We start from the raw sequence: 17,409 nt of genomic DNA, 5'->3' as shown, positions 1-17,409 counted from the left end.
AATTATAATAAACAGAATACCTTCGATTCGTCGGAGTCTACAGTCCGGAATCCTCCAACTATGCCAGCCAATCCAGCTTGTCCTAGAAGTTCACCTCAGTGAGATTCTTGATCTCCAGGACCACGTCACTACGGGCACTCATCTTGCCTATTTCATCATAATGTTACAGTACAAATCACCTCCACGTAATATTATTGAAGTCAGTCTTACCAATTATTAAGTTAATTCAACATCTGGGCATTTAGTTGAAGTAACTAACTGCTAGTCGCGGACATGAACAAGCCCGTCGGGCAGTTTATAGAACAATTTACTGATTAGTTGTGCTTTTGTTCGAAACCATAATTTGTGTAGCATGATCTAAAATCATCTTAATTATCACTTGTTTCCACCAGGGCAACTACACATAGGAACATTTGAGGGAGCAGCTTGATACACTAAGAACAATAACTGTCAGCTCAAGGGACACTTCGGACCTGGTAGAGATCAACATGAAACTCCAGTTACTGAAATCGATCATAGGAGTGGAGTGAACATCTGAGTGAGAATGGGTGTCCCAACCGTTACCTATTGGGCGGAAAGCTTCGCTCTTTAAGACTGTTTCAAATTCAACTTGTGATCTTGACTCATAGTCTCATAGTCTCATGCTTGCTCTTTTAGCTTATTAGTCTCATAGTTAGGCTTCAGATTATTTTTCGATTTCTCTGTATGATTGCTATGATTTCCTTGGTGTTTTGATTTCTGGATCTAAATAACCATGTGAGCATTTATGAATATAAACATGTGTACAATATTTTTGCTAATATGTACATTTTATTAGTACTAGAAAATACTTAATGTTTTTTTATTATTTCAGGTAGTGGAAATGGATCCTACGGACAACCAAGACGAGTTAATGCACGACCTCATTCGTGATAGTACTGCGTACGTAGCTCCAGAGTTTGATGAGGACGAGAACGATGGCAGCCAATTTTTAAACTTGCATTATCATGGCGACGAGGACCAAGATATTAGTGGGGAGGAAGAAGAAAATGTCGAGGAAGCAGAGGTATAAAAGTTTAGTGATTCTTTCAGGCATCAGGATAAACAATTTCTCAATATATATGTTAGGAGCAAGATATTGTTTGTGACACATGCAGCCCAGCTGCGAACTATTTGTGTTTTGTTGCAGTCGTGCTCCAGCTAAAAATTCTTATGAACATTTCAGTCAATAAGTTACCTAATATCATGATAATTTTCGATCTGGAACCCTTGCTTGCGGGTTATGCAGGTTACGCATACCTGCCGTGACGTCCATTAGTTGCTAGCAAACCGCTTGATAAATTTGCGATTCTTTCAGGCATCTGGATCGACGAAGCCTAAACGGAAACGTGGCTCCAAGAGGAAGATGGTAGGATGTACGACCATCACGGAGATCAATGAAGCAACCGGCGAGCCACTAGCCCCTGGTCAAATTAAGACGACATTTGTAAATCAATTGGGATATCTTGTTAGGGAATCCGTCCCCATAAAATACAAGCTTTGGAAGAGAAATAAAGTCTCTGATCGACCTGAAGATATCGTGCCAGATTCAGAGAAAGAATTGTTATGGAAGGAGGTGTCGTTGCACTTCAACTTTCCCCCAGGCAAAGCTGACAAAGTAAAGGGATGGGCATTTAAGAAGATGGCAACTCAGTTCGGCTCGTTCAAGAAAAAATTGGTGGCAAACTTTGTCAACAAGAGCCTCACACCAGATTTTGATAAAGTCTGGAAGAAGCAACGAGAGTGGTGGAATGAATTCGTGAATTACAAACACAGTGCTGACAGCATGGCAGCCTCGATTCAAGGCAAAATGAATGCTAGCAAAAAGAAAAACTTCCATAGACTTGGGCCTGGAGGTTATAAGGTTGCTATTCCGAAATGGGAAAAGATGGAAAATAATTTAATTGTAAAAGAAATCGTACCGCAGACCTTGAGTTGGCCCAAACAAGCAAGGTATTACTTCTATGCTCATGGAGGCACACTAGACCCCGACACTGGAATGTTTGTGACTAGCGACGTACTAAGAGAGGCTGCCCAAAGACTCGAGGACGCAATGAGGCGTACCGAAGAAGGAACCTTCCAGCCCAACAGAGAGAATGACGAGCTGACTTACGCTCTTGGGAATGCGGAATACACTGGACGGACCCGAGGCGTGGGCGTAGTTCCATGGAAATATGGCTTTTCCGGAGATCTCGAAACCTACCGAAGCCGGTGCAGAAGCAAGGCAGTAGTGGCAGAGAAGATCTGTAGCCTAGAAAACCGGATAATGTCACTTGAGGCAGCAGTTGGGCAATGCTCGGACCAACCAGCTGCCAATGTGGAGATCAGCCCCCCTTCTCAGCGTCGTAGCAGTGTTGCTTCCACGGAGCACCCTAATTTGGGTGCCGACAGGCCGAGGGACCCCATTGACGACATCACCATTAGGACCCAATGTGAGCTTCTGGTTCTTTATGGGAAAAAGCTCAAAGTTTGTGCTGAGGGTTATGCGGAAGTCCAAGAAGAGGGCGGGACAATACATTGCCAGCCGATTCCTGAAGGATTCGCCAGAGTCTTTGTTGACCGAATTACTGAAGAACGCTGGGAAGACATGGACCTCCCGATCCCTATAAGTCCTGAAGAAACAGAACTACAATATGCCGTACACACATGGATCGCTTGGTCAAAGCGCGACATAAGATTGGTGCAAGCAGACACAGATTCCGCTCGGTGCTCAAGGCAAAGATCACCAACGCCAGCTGACAGGAATCCTAGTGTTGGCCCACCTTCTCCACCGCCTGCACGGGACCCCAGCATGGATCCGCCATCACCAGCCGCACAAAGTGAGCCAATTCCGGCATCATCACCAGCCGCACAACAGAATCACAGTCAGCAACAGAAGGCATACACGGTACCTTCGGTCCAGCCATCTCAAAAGCAGCAAAGAAAGAAGAAAAAGAAGGCTCCAGAAGAGGAAGAGGCAGAAAAATCGTTTCAAACCTTCTTGCTGAAGCGCAAGCTACTGAGGGAGGCTGCGAACAAGAAGCCAGAAATAGATCCGGTTGCAAAGGCACACTTTGTTAAACACTTCATTAAAGATCCCACCAAGGAGAAAGAAAGAGAGTCGGATTATGATCGGCAGATCAGAAAGTGCTACAGCGACCCCAAGAATCGCCTGATTAATGCAAAGACCGTTCCCCAGCTCGGAGAGCAGTCCAAACAATCGGTCCCTCCGTTGATAGTGCCGCATGAAGACTGTCCCGATGAATCAAGAGATCCGTTGACCATGGCTGGGATGATATTGCAAACTGATCTAACAAGGGCTCAATTGCTTGGGGAGGCCCTACAGAATGCCCGCAGCAGGAAAAAGTTTGTACTTGGTGAACCTTTGATATGGCCAGAGTTGCTACCATTCCTACCAACGAGAATGGCCGAGTTACACAAATGGTATGCCGTGCAATCTAAAGCTAGTAAATTAGAGATGTTCCCAGCTCGGATTAAAGATGAGCATTTCTGGCGGGGGGCAGATGATGTATATATCGAGTTTGCATCACTCTACGATTTATACCATCAAGATGCCCTTCACAAGTCCCTCGTCAGTGTATGGTGCATGTAAGTATTGTCTCTCGTTTCATTATTTTAGCCTTGTGTGTTGATTGATCCCCGTTTTTCTTGTGTCCCGTAGGTCAAAAATTCAAATTTGCCGAAAGAAGAACTTTCATAACGTCGGGTTCTTCGACCCCGATATTATACACGAGAAATCGCTAGCGCTAAATCCTGGAGACATAGTCAATGTTATATACAGGGGGTTGCGTAAAAATAGCATGTGTCCCTTCATTCTCTTGCCATACAACCATCAGTGAGTCGTTCTTTGTTAGACTTTTTTTTTCAATCCCTTCGTATTAATAATACTATTTAATAACTATTATAATCAACATTAATTAGTTATGTGTATGTATATGCACAGCTTTCATTGGATATTGCTTTGTATTCGGATTGAGGAGCACAAGTTCTTGGTGTACGACTCGTTAAGGCAAGATAAATCAAAGTACCAAGATATCATCGAGGTGGTAAATACTGCATGGAGTCGCTACCTCCACAAACACATAGGCTTGCCCATAGGTGAAATCGAGCCTCTTCATTGGGTGACTGATTTTCCGGTATGAATATACTCTCGCTACTAATGTCATTCGCAATAAACATCAAAAAATTCTATATCGTAACCCATATTTGTCCATAGTGTTGGAGACAGGGCCAAGGAAACAACTTATGTGGATACTACGTATGCGAGTGGATCAACTCTTTTACAAGTGAAAAAGGGCAAATGACAGTGGAGGCATTCAATGTACGTGAGCACAATCACATCTGCTCATTATTTTAATTCATTATTTTTTATTCTCATGTTTTTATCGAAAAATGTGACAGCGTTGGCGGATGAAAGAAGAACTCATTGAAATCGCTCGGATCAGGGCAATTCAAGAAGCTATATGCGGATTTCTACTCGATGAAGTCATAAATCCTAAGGGCGAATTTCATGGCGATCTCCGTCTAAGCGTCGCCCAAGAAGATCCGACGACGAGGAAGCTGATACGTTATTATAGTTGATGTAATATCTCATGTACTTTTGAACTCCTAAGTGTTCCATACATGACATATTATAGTGTAATATGCTGTTCTAATAATACTGTGCAATGCAAAGAGTACGACTATGTAGTCACATACGCTAGAAATACGCATAGCCATATGTATAAAAACGAAAAGAAAAGAAACATAAAGAAGAAAAAACATTTAGTGCCGGCTAGTTATATCAGCCGGCACTAACCTTGCTGTCAGGACTCGGGCGGGGGCGGGCACGTTAGTGCCGGCTGGTATTACGGACCGGCACTAACATACGCACGTTAGTGCCGGTCAGAGTAGCCGGCACTAACGTCTGTCACGTTAGTGCCGGCCATTTAGTGCCGGCCACAGGGACCGGCACTAAGCCGTCCTGTGACCGGCACTAATGTGCCTTTCTCCAACAGTGAGCGTAGATGATGATATAACATCGCACAGAAGAATTTTTATGTTCCAAAATATAGATGGGAGGGCCTAATTGATTATATTCTGGTTCACATATTCAATATTTTTCATTACAATGTCATTGCTAGAATTTTCACAACCATGTCTAACATGTAGTTTGAAAGAAAATAGATTATCTGGTTGCTACGTAGTTCAGTTCTGCAGTTATATGAGGCAACACTAAACTGTCTGAAAGAAGGGGTAAAGATGTGAAAGCATATCTTATTAAACAATCTACGATCAAATTGAATGAAAAAGAAGTAATTGAGGCCTCCATTTAATTAGACATATTTGTGTTAAAAATAAAAAAAATTCTTCTTTATTTTCAAAAGTTTATTAAAAAGTAACTTGTTTGGTCAGATCATACAATTTTATGAAATTGAACTTTCTACTGCACCCTAGGCTGTACCCAACTTATCTTTGAAACTTTGACATCCTGTGTGCTTTATCAGTATATATCCTTTTGAGTAAAGAATATATATCTACGTCTCTGCTGAATGTGCACATTTGCTTATTTCGAATGATATTTGTTGCAGTCAATGATTTAGACTTGACTACCTTGTGCTATACAGTGGATGAGATGTACCTAGCATCCCTAATTAACAAAGGACGTGAGGCATGCATCAGTGGAACAACTAACCCAACTGCTCTTCCTGCTGAGACTGTACTGAAGATGGCTACTATTACTGGCGCGAAAGCAGTTCTATGGGATAACGAAATAGGTTCGCTGGAGGTCGGGACAAAGGTGATGCTCCTAGGTTGATAAATCTCTTCATTTTCATCACCCTAAAACCTCACAGTCAACTTATTTTTACTAGAAAGCACAGATGAATATTGACTCTTGATTTATCTGGTTTATTGACACATGGGAGCAATGTTCTTACGGCGTTAAGGCGAGTTGTGGCGAGTCACCACCGCCTAGCCGCCTAGGCGGGCTAAGGCGACGCCTAGGCAGGCCAAAACAGGGGAGCGCCTTGTCGCCTAGGCGACGCCATAAGAACATTGCATGGGAGTATCTTGTTGTGTAGGCGGACTTGGTTGTAGTGACATGGTCCATGGTTCCCTTACATGATAGGTGTGCACTACTATGATTTATTTATTTTTTAAATGTTTGAATTTGAATTGCTACTATCTTTATGATGGGGTTATAACTGGGTTTATTGTGGCAATGTTTTCACTCTGGTATTATAGGTATACAATAGTTTCTTTTCGTATTTATTTAATTTCTGTACTCTAGCCTTTTGTTGCCATAACTAGCAAATCTTCATGTTACCCAATATTTGTATAGTCAGTCATCTAGCCATCCTGCTGGGTTTTTTTTTTTATTGGCTATTTGGGACTCACCTTCTCCCTGATGCACAGCATTGCCAACATTGTCTATTGTATGAGGACGGAGAATATAGAGTCTGTTATGTGCAATGGTCAGTGGATTATGAAGGATCATAAAATCATGAATCTCAATGAGGTAATTTCTTGCTTGTCTGTTTGTATTTCAAACATTGAAATGAACCGGAAAGTGCATAGAATACTATTGACCCGTTATCACTCTAAACACGTTAGCATTGTAAGTGTTTCATTTCTAGTTCATACTTTCGTACCTAATGCCACTTCTGATGATAGCATGTGACATAGTGATGGCTGAAAAGACGACGACTACTTGTGCACAGGGCGTTGAACATACTAGGTTTGCATGCGGTGTAGAACTGCCAGAGACTTCATTAGTCAGGAAAAGCAATAATGCTGGAAGGGGTAATCATGTGCTAGATAAGCTCCCATCTCTGATATCTGAAGATCAGAAACTTGAAATGGGAGCCATTTTTATCAGCTAAAAATATTATTTGTTCCTTTTTTTGGCGATTGCACACTATGCCTGTACTTACTTAGTAGAGAAGAAAGGTGACTTGGATATACCGCTGATGCTTCTGCATGTCTGTTTCTCCTGGTCCAGGAGGAGGTAATTTCTTCAGCTGTGAAAAGAGCGAACGACCTCCTTGCGCGAGCTGGCATCAATCTCCCCAAACGGATGAACTACATGTAGTTTTTGCTTTGCCAAGTTCGTCATGCATTGCCACCACACGTCCACACCCATTGCGGTGTTGCAGATGATGCACGTTGCCCAAAGGAGTGAAGGCATGTTTACAGGACTGTTGGCGTGATTTCATTTTCTGTCAGTCCTGAATTGAAAATAATGTGCAGTAGCATGTATAGTTTCTGGAATCGGAATAAAAGCATCATGAAAGTCCCGACTTATATCAACTGTAAAGAGTCAAACTATTATAAAAACAGTTCATTTTAGGTCTTGGTCTAATTTTTTTCGAGTTGACAAAGTCTGCGCCACGCCCGGCCCTTGAGGGCAAGGCCGAGCTTAGCCCGTTGGGTTCAGGCCAAGTTGTTGGGCCGGGCCTGTTTTGCTCATGTCTATATCATTGTAGTACTGCAATTAGTCGTATATATGATACCATTAACATTTTTTAAATTCGTTTGTCTCTTCGTCTTCTACACAAATATTTATGTAAATAGATAAATCTACAAGTTAAACCTAAAATAGTTTTGATGATAGACCTAGCGGTACACATTTACTTTACTTACTCAATTGTCTAAATAAATATAGCTGGTCAAAGGTTGAGAAAAAGTCAAATGGCGTCATATATTTAAGAAAGAATGGACGAAGCATATTTCACAAAAAGCTAGTTTTATTACAACAGCCTTTACAAAAGGTTAGACACTGTATTACTATGAAATAATAGGGATCATTATCACATTATATGCACTAGGCAGACCGCGCGCTACGCTGCGCCGACCAGGAAGCTCAGTGGAAAAAGAAGGGGAAAGACATAGCACACACACTTGAAACAAAACATAATTCAATCCTGGCAAATTTCTCAAACCGGACTTTATGAAGCGCAAATTGCCCGAGTAGTTCAGCTGGTTAACATGCAATCGACATGCTAAATTAGAGTACGAAGCCAACCTATGTGAGTGTATAATATGTGTCGTTGACATATTAGCAGAACCGATCTAGCATTATTGCAATCCTGAAACAGCACATGAAGGAGACTGTACAACTTAAACACCATAGCAGCTCAGCCAGCTCGCTGCAAATCTGGTGCGGCATTTCCACGAGCACGTTGCGTGCGCTGCCGCGGATTGCGAGTCCGCTCCCGACGCAACGCAGGCGAGGCCTCACGGGTGAGCAGACAAAGGCATAATCACGGAACAGGAAGGCGGGGCCGGGCGAGGGGCCTACTGGTGCTCGGCCGCGGCGGCTGCTGGGGCGGGGTGGGCGGCGAAGATGCGGCGGAGGTGGGACGCGAGGGCGCCGGACGCATGTCCTGGAGGCTGCGCATGCGGAGGGAGAGGTCGTCGCGCTCGCGATGGAGGTCGGCGGCGTCGGCGAGGTCGCAGAGGCGGTGCTTCTGGCCCGAGGACCGCAGGCCTGGAGCCGGTTTTGGAAGCCTGCGGCCTGAACGAGCCGGGCAACGACCCGCGGCAGCTGGTGACGATGAATCCAGGACCTGCGTCGGGCGCCTCTCTCCGCGCATTCTATTTTTTTTCATCGCGGGACACGTGTCACCTTACGGAAGCACAGACGCTCCAAGGACGCCTTCTCTAGGGTGTATAGTATAGTGTGTGGACACACACATATATATATATATACACACACATTACACACAGTATGACCGGCATATATAGTTCAGTGATGCCAACTGGAATTCATTCGCTTGTAGTACAGTACAGTACATTAGTATTGTAATTAATTGCTCACCTATTACAAACAGCCATTACAACAAATTAGTCACATGCTGTATTGCAATGAAAGAATAAGGATCATTACAAGCACGCAATGCAACGACGTATGACTCCCAACTTGCGCTCCGAAGACCTCAGGATTCTTTGGCAGTGGCGGCGGGATGATAAGCAGCGGCTTATTCTTCCTGCGCAACGCCGGCGACGTTGTCGAACCACGGCAGCTGGAGCGCGGCGTCCGCCGTGAGCCGGTTCGACGAGTTGAACGCGAGAAGCCCGCTCAGGACCTCGAACCCATCCTCGGACAGCGTCTCCTCGCGGGGAACAGCTCGCGCAGCCCATCGTCGTGCTGCTGCTGGTGGCCGCCACCGTCCGTCGTGTCGAGCACCTCGTAGATCGCCCAGAGCTGCTCCACCTCGTCGCGGGCCTCGAACAGCGGCCTTCCCCCCGCGAGGAGCTCCGCCATGACGCAGCCCAGCGACCAGGTGTCGACGCGCGCGTCGTAGTCGGCGCTCCCCAGCAGCAGCACCTCGGGCGCCATGTACGCCAGCGTGCCGGCCCGCGCGTGCGGCTCGGACGCGTGCACGGCGAGGCCGAGGTCGCAGATCTTGACGGCCCGGTGGTCCTCCCCGACGAGGATGTTGGCGGGCTTGATGTCGCGGTGGACCACGCGGCGCTCGTGCATTCGCTGCGCCCCCGTCAGCAGCTGCCACATCGCGGCGCGCACCGTGGCCTCCGGCAGCGGCGCTCTCCGGCCGCGGCGGCGGCCGCGCAGGTAGTCGCGGAGGCTCGGGCCGCCGACGTACTCCGTGAGGAGGCAGAGCTCCGCGCGGTGGCGCGGTCGCGCGCGAGGCCGTGGTAGCCGACGAGGAAAGGGAGCCCGTTGCAGGCGTCCAGGAAGCGCGCCTCCCGCAGGAGCTCCCCGTTGCGGCCGTCGCCGGACCGGAGGCGCTTGATGGCGACGGTCTCGCCCGTGGCGCGGTGGCGCGCCTTGGAGACGACGCCGAAGGTGCCGGCGCCGAGGCAGCAGACCTCCTCGTAGTCCTGGGCGCAGGCGATGGGGATGCGCTGCCTCTTGCGGGGCGCCCCTGCGGTCGCGTGGTCGTCGACGGTGGCGGCGGCGGCGGCTTGCTGCATCATCGCGAGTGGGAGAAGCAGGGAGAGAGGAGCCGGATCGGACAGGTCGTTGCTTAGGGCGCGGCGAGTGGCAAAGGCTAATGCATATAGCAAGACTTGGAGTCGAAGACGGGAGGTGCGAAGAATCCAAGTCGGACATGGTTGTAAGCAATTCGGAACGACGTACGCCCGCATGGCCGTTGCACGAGACGGTGTGTTTGGAAGTGGTGTCGCTCGCAGCGCAGTGATCCGGGGCCTTCCTATGTATCTTCTGGAAGGTGGTTAACCAAATCATTTATAAAGCCCATTAAGGCCCAGTTGACAATCCATTTACTGAAAAATATTGAACCATATTTCTAAAAATGTTGAACTAATATTTTGTAAATGTTGAACCAATATTTCAAAAATGCTGAATCAATATTTGAAAAATGTTGAACCAATATATATTGAAATGTTGAATCTCAAAAAAAAAATTCACCTTCCCCGGCGCCGGCGCCGGCTCCAGCGAGCCCAGGGGCGCGTGGCGGCGACAGCATGAGCGGCGGCACAGGCCGCGGGCGGCGGGGCAGGGCGCGCGCGGCGAAGCTGCCGCGGGGACAGTGCGCGGCGGCGGTGTAGGGGTGCGCGGTGCGGAGGCACCAGGAGACGGCGGCGCGGAGGCATCCAGAGGCGGCGGCGCAAGGGTGCAGCGGCGGCGCATGGTGGCGGCGGCGGCAGCGCATAGGAGGAGTTCGTGGTGTAGGGTTAGGGTTGAGTGAAGGGGATGGATGGATGTGATTGGTTGCATGAATCTCAAACACTGGAAGGTGGATAAGAAAAAAAAACTTCCGGAAGATATATAGGATTGGCACAGCGATCCGTCGTGTGGCATAAGGGTTGCACGGTGGTTTCTTTTTGGCCCATAACAGAATTTTTGGCCCAGCGCGTGGCCCACAAGATTTTTTGGCCCACATCTGAATTTTCGTCCCAGCGCGAAGCACTGCGCTGCGTGGTGATTTTTTCCAACCATATGAGGTCTTTTGTCCACAGGTAATTCTATACATCTTTCGAAAGATTTTATCTTCAACACCTTTTACTGTTTGAAATTCGTATAACATCTACTAGCCATTCGATTTAGCTCCACCACCATCTCGTCTTTCTTCTCCGGCCACCCTGCACTCCCTCGTCTTCCTAATCTCTGACGCGCGCCCTCGTTGCTCTTCGTCCCGGTTTTGATCAGTAATTGATAAGCAAAAAATATATTAAATAAGCAAACGGAACACATCGGCCGGAATTCTGAAGAGTTCCAATGTAGCATCGACCATTAACTGATAAAAACATGATCATCGGCTGAATTTCTAAATCTTAGCAATAATTGATTTTGAAGCATATTTTAGGGTCTATTGGCTAAAATAGCCGATTGAAGACTTGAACCATATTAAAATAACTTTTCTTTTATGTAGAGATCAATCTAACTGATAAAACCAACTTAGCGTCACCATCAAAGGATCGGACCTAAACGTGACAGCTTACCCTAGTAGGATGATAAATTAAATAAAACCAACCGATTAATCTAATTATAACTGAGAACGAGATTAATGTGTCTCAAGGTAGAACAACAACCAGAAAGCGTATCAGTTTTGATATATCGTGATAATTTACTCAGGAACGACCCGATGGATCTATGATTGTTGTTAGGTAAATTGTGACATCTATAAAGAACTAGCAAGATATCGAATGATGTAGCCTTACAATATCTTGGTAGAAATCGGTAATTGGTGAAAAAGATAGATCCAAACAAAAGCGATGCGCCGGAAGTTGAAATCTAAATTACTCAATAAATAATTATGCTTACAAGCAAATTGGAGATCGAGACGATGTAGCCCTATTCATCGAAGAAATTGCTGAGAAAACTATGCTACTCCTACTCCGGAGGTTTTGGCAATGAGCAGAGAAATATTGTGTTGATGATAGATTCTTGGTTCAGACCCTCACTGCTCCTATTTATACTCTGAACTAAAGACTCCTAGACAGGGCCGGCTTAAGGGGGAAGGCAGGCAGGGGGACGGCCCGGGGCCCTGAATTAGGGGGGGGGGTCTAAAATCTAGTATGTAGTTGGTAGCAAGGGATGTAGAAAAGTTCCATAGTGTTTCATGCACATTAAACACATAAGCAATTTGGATGACATGACAATGTTTTAAAGAAGAGAGAAATAGAAGGAGTTTTATCTAGATGAAACCCCACATACACTGTTTCCAAGTCATTATGTGTCTTATAATTAAATGCAGTAAGCACATAGGAAATACCAAAATTGAAATCTTACATGTAGGGGCTGTTTCATCTATGGTTTGATAGTATTTTAGATGATGTGGCAGTATTGGAAATATTGAGATGAAACCACCCGCTGGGAATAGCCTACTTGGCCCAACTCGGAGTATACTGGCACACAGTCCGAGTATTTTGGTGTTTCGCTTTCATCTGCTTTCATCCGGGCCTGGCGTCGGGTGTTCTCCTTCTCTAGACGACTAGACACCGATACCGGATACCAGAGTTCGAGTGTCCGACGCACTCACACACACACGCATGGCGGCGCGGCCCGTGCGAGCATCTGTTGCCTAGGCGTTAGCACTAGCTCTCTAGCAGGTTGCAGGTAATGAGCCGTAAGTTTAATTTTCTAATTGTTAGGGTTCTTAACTTCTTATTTTTTAATTGCTAGGCACATATACATTCTAAATAAATTGCTACAGTTTATAATATTGACATTATTCTTCATGAATCACATATATTATTATAATTTGTATCTTCTTTTAAATTATCATCTCAAATAAAAAATAGTTGGCTTAAAGAGTAAATAGCGTCTGGCTCACCCTGCGGCCCCTAAAAATCATGAGCCGGCCCTGCTCCTAGACGCACGACACACTAAAAACTTGAAGAAAAAGAAAGCAACACTGCTATATTATAAAAGATTTATAATGTATCATACTCTCGTAGAATCTTCTACTGATGTCGTCATCAATGGCGGATCCAGGATAATTTTAAGGATAGACTTATTTTCACCTGTAGACAACTTCAGCTTCTTCTCACAGTGGCAAAACATTGTAGAAGTGGCTCAGGAGGGGCTCCATGGGTGTAACACCCCGCCCCCAACACCGCACAGCCCTGCCCTTCCGAGGGGCGAGCCTGCTTACACATAGCATCTCACTTACACTTTCGTCCTCGCTTCGCTTAAAAGGGTTAACCCGAAGGTGCTATGGTTGGAGGACAAAGGCTTATAAGTTGGCTCCACCCTTGCTCAACTAGCAAGGTGGTACTAAATATGTACACGCAGTACTCATGGACCACAACTGGGCCACATCCAAATTGGGCCGGATGTCACCCCCCCCCCCTCAAAGAACCCGACGTCCTCGTCAGTCCAACTCACCCACACTGGACAAATGTCCAGAAACGTTCCCCCTTGGCGCACGCCCACACGTCCATAGCCGCCACCATATGCCATGCCATGTGTCCTCAACCGAGCACACACGCGCCATGCTCCATATGCCCGTACACTGACCCGCACGCGCAACCATGAGGTCGGCTCTGATACCATTTATAACACCTCGCCCCTCGGAAGGGCTGGGCTGTGCGGTGTTGGGGGCGGGGTGTTACAATGGGGTCAACGGCGTTAGGAGGGGCTGGAGGTCCTCCGGACCCACCATTGGCTCCGCCCCTGGTCGCCATGCTTGTCGGATACGTACTGTTGCTTTCACCGCCTTTGACTCGATCTTTGCTTGACTTGGACCAGATCTCTTTATCAGCTTCCTTGAGAACTTTTCATCGGCTTCTTTCTCCTTCCATGGTCTTTCTATAACTATACTTGAAACAGATATTCACTTCCCACGGTTCCTACATATATTCGCCACAGTGTTAGACCAAATGGATCTACTAGAGTGTAGATCGAGTGGTTACTTTCTTTTTCCGGAGCCACTGCAGGTTCATCGGTGAAGTTCTGCGCTAGGGCAGTGACGCGCAGTGCAGAGATGTTGTGGCGGCGGAGTCGCACAGTGTCACACCCCAAAATTTCAATTTTGGGATGTGAATAAAATTTCGAATATAATTATCTATCTTCTGAATATTATGAGAATTTCCTAGACTTTTCTAGTAATTATTCTTATTTTCTATAGAGCTAATTCCATTTAATGGAAAGTTCTATAATATTTTTTATGAGATTCAAATATTTTATTTGGACTACCCTTGTCTCAAAATATCTCCAGGTATTTTCTTAGAATTTTTTGGATTTTTAGGATATATTTTTTATGGATCAACAGATTTATCTAGACTTTTTTAGATTTATTTTAAGCTTGAAAATATATTCTAAGCGATTAAAATCCTTTCTCTTTTCTTTCCGGACTGGACTCCACTCATTTTGCTCTATCGAATTTCCAATACTCTAATCTTTCACCTCGATCAAATCACACCGGAAACAGTCTTATCTCGATTTTCGTGTTTTCTAGTGATATTTTGTTGTCATCACCGTCAGTTTCGACGACCAGCACCGTCGCTCTGAAATACTAGTTCTACCTCGATCCCCCTCAGCCACCACAGCCTACTGAGGTTGAGCGCCGCCGACTGTTGGTTGTCCGATTGGCCGACTACTCCGCCCACCTGCCAAATCCAAGACTTCTCCGAGTATCATCGCGATGTGCCGCAGCCTCGTCACTGGTCGCCCTCGATTCATCACTGAGTAGCTCCGTCGTCACGAACACATAAACCCTATGGCCGCTTTGTTGCAACATGGGGGAGCATCTTCACGTATTTGCTCCCTTTCTCTTGCTAAATCATGGAACCTGCTAGCCAGCCCCATATACTCTCTCCCGTGTGCAACCTGGCCTCAAAACCAAGTCCACGCCTTGTTCATGTTTTGTGCATGCCCAGCACGCAAAATCGAGACCCTAAACGCCGACCCAGCTTGGGGTTCAATCGAGTCCCAACAGAACCCGTTTCAGCTCAGTTCAAGAAACCCGTGGATCAGCCATATTCCTTGTCGCATGGCCAACATGGACTCAAGGCCGAGTCCAAGCCGCCTGCTGTTTGTTCCACAGGCCCAGACCCACACGAGCCTTTGTATACCCTGCACGGCACCTTCCCTTGCCACATACACGTGCAAAAACAAAAGGGGACAGAGCCCAGCCCAGCTGCCCTAGCCCCTGTACGCCGAGTGCCAGGCCTCCCTTCCGCACGAGACCCCTGATCCCTGCGCCCCTCCCCCTGACCGCGCAGACCTGCAGGCTGCAGCGTCCAGCCTAGCGCCGCCGCCAGCCTTGCTCGCCGCGCCTCCTGATGCTGCAGTCGCAGCCCTTCTCGCGCACGCACAACACCGCGCCGCCTCGTCTCTCTCCCTCATGCAGCACTGCGGCCAGTTTCCGCCGGAGCAGACCAAGCCGCCGTCGATCCAGTGCCTTCCTCGCGCGATTGGAGCGATCGGCCGACGCCCCACCGCCGGCCTCTTGGCGTGCGTGCTACGCACGGCACCCAAGCCCAGGACACCATCGCCAGTTCTTCCCGGCGAGAACATCAGAACAGATCGCGGTTGCTACGGTCCGGCTGCTAGTTCGACTGCATCCTCGCCAAAAGCGAAAGGTAAAACAGAATATCCTCGTCGTTTTCTTTCTTTTCCCTCAAAATTCCAAACCCTCTCATATCCTAAATCATCGGCAATTTAACCCGCAGCAAGGTTCTATCCGCCGGCCATGGAGGAGCGCAAGATTTTCAATCTATTCCTTAAAATCTTCAGCTAATTGTAAGTAGGTCCCTAGAGCCTTGTTTAGCTCATAGTTCCTATGTTTTAGCTTCATTTTAAGTGTTTCTTGCGCTCTTGCGATCGTAGCTTCGAGCCCTATCTTTTAGTATTTTTCTGATATTTTTCTTGTATTTAGTGCTATGTTCTTAGTTGTGCTTGTTTACTTGTTAATTGTATATTTGTCCCGATGCTTGTCGCAAGTAGAAAGGAGTGCAGTTCGAGAGCTATGAAGATGAAGAATTGCAAGAATAAGAGTTGAAGACTCTGATCAGTTATTATCTGGTTTTAAGACAAGTATATTTCTTGATCATACTTTGTCCTAATAACATTTATTTTATGCTCGCATGCATTAATTTTGATGGGTACCTATTATCCTATTTGATTATCCATGTCCTTAAATAGTCGGGTTTACAACAATATTACTTGAGACATGAGACATTGGTATATCTTTTGGAACAATTTGATGAATGCTTGAACCTGATTAAAATCAACCATGGAGCGACCACCCGGCAAATAAAATAGCGCAACCACAAGAACTACATGGCTCTGATCTTGGCTGATTAATTAGATGTCTCTAGCTTGTTAGTAGCTTACCGAAAGGCGCAAGATGGGGGACCTAGGTTTAAGAGTGGTACGCTGCCTGCCAAGGGTGTACACATTTGTTTGGTTTTTGTCATGCCTTGAGGGAGGTACACTCGCCTAGCTGCTGAAACCTTAGTGGGCTACTACTTGTTAGAGAGCTTTGTAAAGGCCTCGTAGCGTCTTTATGCAATTACACCTAAGGAAGTGTGGTATTGTGCCTAGCTAGCACAGCATGATTGGGTCCAGAGTTCTTTTAAACTTTTACGCGACTTGTGGGTAAAGTGTGCAACCTCTGCAGTGTGAAAACTGATATATCAGCCGTGCTCACGGTCAAGAGTGGCTCAGACCCTCACATGTCTACTTAATGGAAATCATTGATTAATTCAGTTATTTATTGTTCCAAGTTAATTGTTTATTCAGACATACACTTCTTTTCATAAATGTGGGATGGTTTCATACATGATTTAGTAAATAGGCTGTTAATGTTCAACTATTATTTAAAATGCTTACGGCTTTATTCAGCCAACCTTAATTCCTTGCTTTAAGCCTTGCATGTCATTTATTTCTAATATAATTGCTGAGTACGATATGTGCTCACCCTTGCTATACCAACACTGCTCAGAGAAGAAAGTTGCAATGAAGCTGAAGATGTTGCTGAATTCTAGGCGTACACAACTCTCGGTCGATTGCCTGTGAAGTGTGTAGCATTCGTTTCCATAAGAAGCTATAGATCTCTGATAATCATTTAGTGTTGTAAGTCTCTTTTACGTGACATTGTTACTCATTATTCCATTATAATGTCACTATATGTATGGAACTAGATCCTGGCATACATATTGTTATGCATTCGGTTTTCTTTTAAAAACCGAGTGTGATACACAGGATGACGACGGCGGCATGACGTAGAGGCTGCGGACATCCCGTTGCTGGCAACGTTTCCCTCGATTGGTTAGGGTTTCTTTGTGAGGTATGATGGCTCAAGTGAACCTCGTGTTTAGAGCCTTGGCCCCCACCTTCTATTTATAGCGTTGTGCGACAGGGGCCCACGAGCCAGTCGTTGACTAGGTGTCCCTGATCAGGACATGGTCAAGGAGTCTGTCTCGACCGTTGGGTCGAGATGGATGAGATTAACTCTAAGATTCTCCCCCTTGATC

General features: G+C 46.2%; 1 protein-coding gene, 2 long non-coding RNA genes and 1 pseudogene across 4 annotated transcripts in view; 3 read left to right on the top strand and 1 right to left on the bottom strand.

Moving 5' to 3' along the window:
• Positions 1-6,098, top strand: part of LOC120700997 (5-methylthioadenosine/S-adenosylhomocysteine deaminase-like) — a gene marked incomplete at its 3' end in the record, with an annotated part of 30,999 nt that extends 24,901 nt beyond the window's left edge. Inside the window, exons 8-9 of the mRNA XM_039985174.1 lie at positions 5,625-5,797; positions 6,081-6,098. Coding sequence (XP_039841108.1) covers positions 5,625-5,797; positions 6,081-6,098 — 191 coding nt within the window. The remainder of the gene's footprint in view (positions 1-5,624; positions 5,798-6,080) is intronic.
• A 28-nt stretch (positions 6,099-6,126) lies between these two features.
• On the top strand, positions 6,127-7,308 carry LOC120699435. Its single transcript, XR_005685427.1, has 2 exons — positions 6,127-6,517; positions 7,001-7,308. It is a non-coding gene; the product is annotated as an uncharacterized LOC120699435 (long non-coding RNA).
• Positions 7,309-8,978: 1,670 nt separating this feature from the next.
• On the bottom strand, positions 8,979-9,939 carry LOC120700996 (annotated as a pseudogene).
• Positions 9,940-15,093: 5,154 nt separating this feature from the next.
• Positions 15,094-17,120, top strand: LOC120699434. 2 transcript variants are annotated; one of them, XR_005685426.1, is made up of 4 exons: positions 15,094-15,513; positions 15,604-15,673; positions 15,878-15,967; positions 16,878-17,120. It is a non-coding gene; the product is annotated as an uncharacterized LOC120699434 (long non-coding RNA). The 2 variants fall into 2 exon arrangements; XR_005685425.1 differs by having other exon boundaries at positions 15,878-17,120.
• Positions 17,121-17,409: the final 289 nt, after the last annotated feature.

The sequence above is a fragment of the Panicum virgatum genome, chromosome 3K (genome assembly GCF_016808335.1).
Source record: "Panicum virgatum strain AP13 chromosome 3K, P.virgatum_v5, whole genome shotgun sequence".
Classification (NCBI taxonomy): Eukaryota; Viridiplantae; Streptophyta; class Magnoliopsida; order Poales; family Poaceae; genus Panicum; species Panicum virgatum.
The sequence above is the reverse complement of the archived record's forward strand: the minus strand, read 5'-3'. Positions and strand labels throughout refer to the sequence as shown.